Genomic DNA, 9668 nt, shown 5'->3' on the forward strand with positions numbered 1-9668 from the left:
ACCAGGAGATCACGGTTCCATTTGCTGGTCAGGGCACATGCCTGGGTTGCTGACTCTTTCCCCAGTAGGAGGCGTGCAGGAGGCAGCTGGTCAATGACTCATCCTTGATGTTTTTCTCTCTCTCTCCCTCTACCTTTCTCTCTCTGAACTCAATACAAATATATTTTTAAAAATGGTTTAATTGTAATGTTTATTGTATGTGTATATCACCACAATTTAAGTAAAAGTGTTCAGCAGTAGAGTTAAAACAGCCCACAGATGGAAAAGATAATGCAAATCATATAGCACTATGATTACCATCTGACCTAACAATCAACCTCTGGGTAAGTACCTGAAAGGTTTGAAAGCAGGGAAATAAACAGATATGTCCATTCATATTCACAGTAACATTATTTACAATAGTCAAATAATGTTAAACAGCAGATAAGAGACATATAGAAAATAAAGACCCTTTATAATTTAAATATAAAGTCAAATACTCAAATTAAAAATGTTAAAGGATATAAATACACATTTTCCAAGGAATTTATGTATGCAAATGGCCATGAGCACATGAAAATATGCTTGACATCAGTGTCATTAGAAAAGGCAACTCAGCCCTGGCCGGTTTGGCTCAGTGGTTAGAGCGTCAGCCCGCAGACAGAAGAGTCTTGGGTTCGATTCCAGCGAAGGGCATGTACCTTGGTTGCAGGCTCCATTCCCTGCCCTGCCCGCGTCAGGGCGTGTGCAGGAAGCAACCAATCAATGTGTGTGTCTCTCTCTTCCACTTTCTCTGGAAAGCAATGGGAAAAAATCTCCTCCTCAGGTGAGGATGAAAGAAAGAAACAACGCGACTCAAACCCTAATGAGATACCACTTCACAATCAGTAGGGTAGCTAGAAGCAAAATGGGAGACAAATGTGGAGTGTATGTGAAGCCATTCGAACCCTATACACCGGTGGTGCAAACACAAAATGGTGCAACCACTTTGGAATACAGTCTGGCAGACCCCAAAAGTAAAGCTATTAATATCATAGGACTCATCAATTCCTCTTCTAGGTATATACCCATGAAAAAAGAAAACGTGTTCTAACAAATATTTGTACATGAACTTTCTAAGCAGTGTTACTTATACCGGCTCCATTCGGAAACCCAGTCAGGAGCTCCCTGTGCGCACCTGCGCCCACGTGTTCGCAAAGAGCGAGGCGATCACAGCCGAGTCAGCCCCGAAGGTGCGAGGCCGCGGAGGAGTCCGCCCGGGGCCTGGGTGGGCTGCGGCCCGGAGCGTCTTGGTTCTGTCAATCAGGCACGAAGGGAGTGCGCGTTGATTTCTGTCCAATCACGGCCGCCGCTGGGCACGTGGGCGGGGCCGCGCACCGCCCAGGTGTAGGTGTTCCAGCTCCGCCGCTTCCTGGTTGACCGCGCGCTCCTTGCCTTCAGCCTTCCGCGGGGCTCTGCCGCTTCCTCCGTGGCGCGGTGATCCTCGCAGGTGGCGGGAGTGGCAGGAAGGACTCGGGGAGACCCAGGAAACCCAGAAATGGTGAGTGCGCAGGGCCAGGTACGGAGAAGGGGGGGGAGGTGGTTGGAGTCGGCTGGGGCGGGGACCTCGTTCCCCTCGGTCAGGTGCCCCCCGGGTCAGGTCCGGAGTCTGCGGATCCTAGTCCGCCGGGGGCGCCGCTACGACCTCGGTCCCCTAGACTCGCCGCGCGGGGCTGGGCCGTTAGGACCCCGGGGATCCCGTTGGTTTCTGCGCGCGGCGACCCCGGCCTGGAGCCTCGGGGTAGCGCTGCGCCCGAGCCCCGCGGCGTCCCAGATGGTGCAGCGACCGCGGGGGGCGGTCGTCGGGGATTCGTGCGTCGGAGCAGCTGTGGTCTGTGCTCCTCATTTATTTATTTCTCCTCAAGGGGACCCATTTTCTCCTAAGTTTTCCAAATGTTTTGGAAGCAGGGTCTCTATTCCAGGACAAATTGGCTATTATAGGACTGGCAACAAGTCCCTAAGTTTTTAGATTCCTTCAGGAAATTCCGAAGCCAAACAACTATCCCTCTTTGAGTCACAGCGTCAACAACTATTTAATAGCCCTTCAGGTGTGTTTCAAACGGACCTGATATTTTAATAGTTTGTCTTTAAAAAAAAAACAAGAGTAATGAAATGCAGTTTTTAAAGGATTTATATTTGTTGTGGATGTTTTACATTAGAAGGAAGCCAAGAGTAATCACCTACCTGGAAGATGTTTGAAATCCCCGTTTCTCTTCCCCTAGGACCCTCCCTGGGCACAGACATCCTATAAGAAGTCCTTTGGGTGGAGGTTCCCCTTTGGAAACTTTCCTGGGTCTTCTCTGCTGTCAGCACTGTCCCTTCCCTGGGTTTGTCACTTGAAAATATTTATTGATCTGAGTCTCATTTTTTCAATACAAGTAAAATGTATTTAATCACTAGAGCTCGAAAGACAGTATAAAATGGTTCCAACCAGGCACAAAAAATGTGAACTTAGAAAAAATATTGCAGTATTATATTCAGTTTTTAAAGAATTCTTTCACTCTTTCTTCCTGGGCATGTGTAGTAAGTTTCTTAAGTTTGTTTTGTTTTCGGAGCTTTAAAATATATTTTCAGGGCTTAGTCTTGCAAAGTGGAATTGTGCAAGTTAGATTCATGAGAAAAGCCAGGAAGCCCTGGAAAGCTGGGGTTGCGAGGCGGAGTGGGGAATGGGGAACTCGGCAGGGAGGGTTGGGGTAGGGGCAGTGATGATGCCCTTTCTGAGGCTGTAGTTCTGGCTTTTTAGGTTTAGACAGTTTTAGGTTTTTTGTTGTTTTGCATTCAGATTATAATCTGTGTACATTGAGAAAGTCTGAGGATGAGGTGTTTTATCTCATGGACAAATGGTTTATGAATTTGGGGTTTCATCTGGGTCAGAACTTAAACTGAATCAGTCTCAGTCTTTGGTTTTCTCACTGGGAATGGAAGCCTGGAGGAGGGAGCACTTCCATGCTTACAGGTGAGGGGAGAGAATGTGGAGCTCCCAGAGTTCAATCCTATGGCTGCCCAGGTGTCCCCACTCTCCTTCCCCAAGGACTTACTTGCTGTAGGGATTCTGTTTCAACTGGGGGTGTCTAGACTGGTGTCAACATCAAAACGTCCAAATCAGTAGAAATTTTTAAAAAGAGTTTATTAGAGTTTATTTGATCCAAACAGAGGATATGCCCAGAAGCAAGATCTCAAAAGACTGAGAAAATGCTCCTAAGAATGACAGCTTGCAGTTCTTTGAACACTTTTGGAATTAAGGGAGGAAATCTAAAGATTACATGAAGATGAAAGACAGCAAGACCAGGATTGGATTATAGCACAGGGAAGTAAATTATGTGCTCCCTTGAGGGTGGTTTCACCTCAGGGGTCTGAAAAAGATGACTCTTGCACTTCAAAGTATCTTAACCTGGATGCACAAGAACAATGGACAGGGCTTGCTTAAGGGAAGATAAACCTTGTAATAAACCTATGATGAGGCTGGGTGACCCTACCTGACCTACTCAGTTAAAAATTTGGTCTGATCATCCTGTGAGGTGAGTTTCCCTCACTATACTTTGTCGGATTTATTATGGAGCTCCTTTTCATTCACACTGGGAATATGCTCAGTTTTCTTAATGCATGTTTTTCTTCTGAACTCTAGAGAAGCAGACTGCTATGTTTTGATTTCAAGACTTGGGTTTCTTTGGATTTATTTCTTCATTGAATATTACAGCTCTTTAATTTTACTTGACATTAGCACTTGGGCTTTTAAAATCTCAGTTGATTGAGTGATACCATGTGAGTAAAGCAAGAAAATTGTGGAATTAATAGAATTTTGGTTCTGTTTAGGCAAGAGAACATGGAGATGTGAGATGGGTGTCTTTAAGTTCTCAGGTGCTTTTTTCTGTTTTTTAAAAAATGTTTTTTTAAAAGTTGATTTCAGAGAGGAAGGGAGAGGGACAGAGAGATAGAAACATCAATGATGAGAGTCATTGATCAGCTGCCTCCTGCATACCCCCTGCTGGGGATCGAGCCCGCAACCCGGGCATGTGCCCTGACCAGGAATCGAGCCTCGATCTCCTGGATCCTAGGTCAATCAATGCTCAACCACTGAGCCATACCCGGCCAGGCAAACCTAGGTTCTATATACAAGGTACTCTGAGTTTTTTCTGTGTGGGAATTTTTTTTTAAATCTCTCCATTGATTTTGAATGGTAACTTTGTTGGGTAGAGTATTGTTGATTGTAGGATTTTCCCCCCCATTTATCTTTTTGAATGTATTATGCTGTTTTCTGGACTGCAAAGTTTCTTCTGAAAAATTAGTGGATAGTCTTATGGGTGTCCTCTCTGTGTATCTAGCTGGTTTTCTCTTGCTGCTTTTAAGATTGTATTTATCTTTATTTTTTCTCATTAAACTTTGTTTTAATGGGCCTCAAAATTCTGTGAGATTTAAAAAAAATGTATCTTTATTGATTTCAGAGAGAGGAAAGGAGAGATAGAAAAATCAGTGATGAGAGAGTCATTGATTGGCTGCCTCCTGAATGCCCCTACTGGGAATCGAGCCCCCAACCCGGGAATGTGCCTTGACTGGGAATGGGACCATGATCTGGACCCACAGTCAGTGCTCAGCCTCTGAGCCACACTGGCTGGGCTGTGATAGATATTTGGTCAAGTTTCTTGGTGTGTTTTTTGTTTTTTTTTAAAATATATCTTTATAGATTTCAGAGAGAGGAAGGGGGAGAGAAAGAGAGAGATAGAAACATCAGTGATGAGAGAGTCATTGATCGGCTGCCACCTGCATGCCCCAGACTGGGGATTGAGCCCGCAACCTGGGCATGTGCCCTGACCGGGAAGCGAACTGCAATCTCCTGGATCCTAGGTCAGTGCTCAACCACTGAACCACACTCAGCTGGGCCTGGTCAAGTTGTTTCTAAAAATTATGGATTTTAAAAACTACTAACTTCAAAACTGCCACACACACACACACAAAAATTGTCCACAAAACATTTTCTTTCTTTCTGAAGGTTTTACAATGCACTGTAATTATTAACTAGTCTTACTATTTAACTTAAGTGGCCAATTGAGATAAAACATTTCTGAGACCATTCTTCCAACGTTAATTAAGACTGGGGTGGCTATTTTGGGGGGATAATATTTATTTAGCCTTCTGAAATCTTAAGGCAGTCTTGGTGACTTTGCCTTCTTGTCCACTGCTTTGATGACACCCAAAATGAACAGCAAAATGGCCCAGAGGAGGATAGCCAGAGAAGCTCTCAACACACTTGGGCTTGCCAGGAAGCCATATTAACAATGGCAGCATCACCAGATTTCAAAAACTTTGGGCCATCTTCCAGCATTTTTTTTTCAGAACAACAGTCAGTCTTCTCCTTCAGCTCAGCAAATTTGCAAGCAGTGTCAGCTGTGTGGCAACCCAGCACACGTGCGTATCCAGCTCTGGTTTGGCCTGGATGGCTCAGGATAATCACCTGAGCTGTGAAGCCTGCTGCTTCCTTTGGGGGTCATTTTTGCTGTCGCCAGCCACACTGCCACCTGAACATCTTTGACGTGTTCTTGACATTGAAGTACACATTGTCTACAGGAAGAGCTTCACTCAAAGCCTCATGGTGCATTTTAATGTACATTACTTCAGTTGTAACATTGATTGGATCAAAGGTCACCACCGTGATGGGTTTGAGAACACTAGTCTCTACTCAGCTCACAACAGTACCAACATCAGCAATTCTGTAGACATTCTGGAGGGGCAGATGCAGGAGCTTGTCAGTTATACTGCTTTGTGGCAGGATGTGATCCAGAGCTTCAAGCAGTGCGGCTCCGCTGGCATTGCCATCTTCATGGGTACTTTCCATCACTTGAACAAAGGCATGTTTGCACTTGCCTTTGATTCCTGGTCATGGGTATTGCTTCCTGTCTTTTTGGTTCTTTGTTGTTTTTACATTATTTTTTGCTGAGATAGATTTGAGAACTGGTTGTGTTTAGAACAGAATATTTGGGCCATATTTTAAAATGTCACATTTATTTTTTCTTTCCCAATTTTGTTAACACCAGGATGCCCTCTGACCTAAATTATCGTATGGCTCTAAAAATAGAAGTTCATTTCAAGTTTCTGGGCTTTTTTCCTGTCATTGGTGGAATGATATCTTGTAAGTTACTTAAATTCCAATGCAGAAACTTGAAGTCTCTAACTCCAGTTACTGATAATTGACTGCTGACAGCTTTAAAACTTCGTAACTTCTTTTTCCCCTTGTGTTCCCCAGAAGAAGGGAAGGCATTGTTTAGATACACAGATACTTGCTCTTATGTTACAATTGCCTACAGTATTCAGTAGGATAATATGCCATACAGGTTTGTAGCCTAGGAGCAATCTGCTGTACAATATAGCGTAGGCATGTGATAGGCTACATAATCTAGGTTTGTGTCTGCACACTGTATTATGTTCCCACAATGACAAAATTTCCTAACAACACATATCTCAGAATGTTTCTTTGTCGTTAAGTGGCACATGATTAACGTTTTAGCTCATCACATCCTACATAAAGGGAAAGGAAGAACTAAAACTGTGATAAATAATATACAAGGTAAAAGCAGTGCTTCTCCATAGAATATTTTTATTGAGCCACATGCATCTGATTACTTGTAATGTCCTGGAGGACTTCAGTAAAATGTGGCCTGCTGCACCTTGTTAAAACTTGAGTTACCAAAGACCAAGTGGACTCTCATGTTTGGTGGTTGGAAAGCTTCTAGTTCTTAACTAAATTTTGTTGACTACAGATATGACTCTGACTTGGGAGTGCTGTAAATAGTAATATGGGCGAAAATGAATTTTCTCAAAATGCAGTCATGGCATTAAAATGGTAATATTTGTTTTATTTGTATAGCATTTTTTGTCATTTCCCAATATGCTCTGAAATTCGTCATTAGAGAAATAAAAATAATGTGAGCGCACTGAAAATGTGTAAACAATTTCCATGTGTTCCTGATGGTGTTAAATTTATGAGGGAGTAAGTATGGACAAAGAGCAAGTTTCTGATGATCAAGTCATAGAATAATAGTTTGAAGATGACAGAATCATACATAACCTTCTCTTAAGTGGATTATAGGTGTCCAGTGCTGTCAGTATCACAAATTTTACTCTACATGTATTGAACTGTTTTAGGAGTCATTCGTCCTTGAAGATGTGGTTGTAACGTTCACCCTGGAGGAGTGGGCTTTACTAAATCCTTCACAGAAGAAACTCTACAGAGATGTAATGTGGGAGACCTCCAGGAACCTGGCTTCAATAGGTAAGGGCTACAAGTTACCTTTAGTTCCTCATTTGGAGGACAAGTGGTTCTTACCCATCAACATATTATAAGACGTAATGTGGGAAGGAAGGACATTGGCAAATAGTCACAGCTCATCGTAGAAGTAGAATGCACTAATTTTACTATACTTCTAATATTTTGTAATTATTTTTCTGGGTTTTCATTTTTTAGGTAAAAAATGGGAAGATCATGACACTGAAGATCAGAACAAAAGCCAGGAGAGAAAGCAAAGGTGAGTTAACATTTAACAATACAAAGCAGTAGTTCAGATGGGAAACCTGTTTCCTATTAAATTTTAAAAAGAAGCAACTGAAATAACCCCTTTTTTTTTGTTATGTATTTGGTTAACACGTAATACTTTAAATGTGACACTACTAAAAAAATTTTCACCAAATTACATTTTTATGTATGTCAGTGTTTGGAAAATAGATCACAAAAAAATCAGCATTGTTAAACCCTATATATAAATGTCACTGTTTTATTGATAACAAGGAGGAACTTGTCTTGCAGAGACTTCATTATATTAAATTTCAAACAATTCAGGCAAAACAGAATACCTACACTTTTGGTATGACTCATAAATATGTAGTTCAAATATTTTAATAATAACAACTAATAAAAAATCATTAATAATGTGCTTCTTGGTTTTTATAGAATTCTTATGTTAAGGAAAATCTGTGAAAGGAAAAAGGTTAGTCAATGGGGAGAAAATATCAGCCTTAGTCCAGATCTCAGCCTGAACAAGCAATCTCTTCCTGGAGTAAAACCATATGAACACAGAGTGTGTGGGGAAGTCTTCACGGATCCTTCATCCCATAATAGTCACACCAGATGTCACACTGGACACAAGCCCTCTGAGTATCAGAAATATAGACAGAAGCCATATAAATGTAACATATGTAGGCAAGTCTTTAGTTCCCTTCGGTGTATTGAAAAACATGAAAGGACTCACAATGAAGAGAAAACCTATAAATGTAAGAAATGTGGAAAAGCCTTTATGGAACTCAACTTGTTTCAAAGACACATGATCGCACATACTGCAGATGGTCCTCGTAAATGTAAGGTGCATGGGAAAACCTTTTGTCCTTCAGCTTCTCCTCAGACCTGTGAGAGAACCCACCCTGGAGAGAAACCCTATCATTGCAAACACTGTGGAAAAGCCCTCAGAAATTACCGAAGTTTTCAAAGACATGAAAGAAGTCACACTGAAGAGAAACGCTATGCGTGTAAGTTATGTGGAAAGGCCTTCAGATATCACAGTTCCTTAGAACCACACAAATGGACTCACACAGCAGAAAAACCCTATGAATGTAAGGAGTGTGGAAGAGCATTCAAACAATACAGTGCCTTACAAATACATAGAGAGACTCACACAGGACGGAAATCTTATGAATGTAAGCATTGTGGTAAAGCCTACAGTTACCTCAGCTCCCTGAGAGTACACATGAAAATGCACACTGGAAATGTTCCTTATCAGTGTAAGGAATGTGGAAAAGCATTCGCTCGCCTCAGTTGGTATCAAAGACACGAAAGGACTCACACTGGAGAGAAACCCTATGAATGTAAACGATGTGGAAAAGCCTACAGAGATTATAGTTCCTTACAAGTCCATGAAAGAAATCATACTGGAGTGAGGCCGTTTAAATGCAAGGAATGTAAAAAAGCCTTCACTTGTAACAAAATCCTTCAGTTCCATTTGAGAGTGCACACAAGAGAAACCATACAAATGTGAAGAATGTGGGAAAGCCTGTATCGATCACTTCTTTTCAAAGGGCATAGGAGGACTCACCGAATAGAATCTAGTAAATGTAAGTAAATGTAAGTGTGAGAAAGACTTCAGTTTGCCCACATCTTTACATGTCGAAACTCCCACTGAAATAAATAAAAATGTAAATATAAATAATCTGATAAGACTCGATTAATTTATGTATGCTGTTCCAGAAAACTTTGAACATTAGAGTTGTTTTTAAAATTGTAAATTGTGTTTACCAAGTTTATGTTATGGGAATATGGATTTCTATTACAGTTGTCCCTTGATTAATGTGGATTAGGGCTGTCAACTGCCCACATAGTCAAAAATCTTTGTAGAACGTAAACCATTCCTCCATGTGGTTTCCCAACCATGAAGGGAAACTACGTAGAGCTTATCCTTTAAAAACAAGGGTTTGAGCTGTTGCTTATAAGTGAACACATGCAGTTCAAATCTCTCTTGTTGCCCTGGCCTGTGTGGCTCAGTGGTGAGTGTTAGCCCGTGGACGTAAGGGTCTGGGTTGGATTCCTGGTCAAGGGCAGACACCTTGGTTACAGGTTCAATCCCGGGCCCAGGTCGGGGGCTCACAGGGGAGGTAACCAATGGATGTGTCTC

At 42.0% G+C, this 9668-nt stretch overlaps 1 protein-coding gene across 1 annotated transcript; it reads left to right on the forward strand.

Annotated features, from left to right (window-relative positions):
- The first annotated feature begins 1367 nt into the window (after positions 1-1367).
- Positions 1368-9178, forward strand: LOC308556479 (uncharacterized protein). Its single transcript, XM_081135761.1, has 4 exons — positions 1368-1519; positions 7156-7282; positions 7475-7535; positions 7958-9178. Exons 1-4 carry the CDS (start codon positions 1517-1519, stop codon positions 9033-9035), a joined length of 1269 nt encoding a protein of 422 aa, XP_080991887.1. The 5' UTR covers positions 1368-1516; the 3' UTR covers positions 9036-9178.
- Positions 9179-9668: the final 490 nt, after the last annotated feature.

The sequence above is a fragment of the Miniopterus schreibersii genome (assembly GCF_964146895.1).
Source record: "Miniopterus schreibersii genome assembly, chromosome: 4".
NCBI lineage: Eukaryota > Metazoa > Chordata > Mammalia > Chiroptera > Miniopteridae > Miniopterus > Miniopterus schreibersii.

Excerpts from the sequence above, each read along its gene's own strand:
- LOC308556479 (XM_081135761.1), top strand. Across the intron at positions 7,283-7,474 it reads CAGGAACCTGGCTTCAATAG|GTAAAAAATGGGAAGATCAT; the intron begins GTAAGGGCTACA and ends TTCATTTTTTAG. Across the intron at positions 7,536-7,957 it reads AGCCAGGAGAGAAAGCAAAG|AATTCTTATGTTAAGGAAAA; the intron begins GTGAGTTAACAT and ends TGGTTTTTATAG.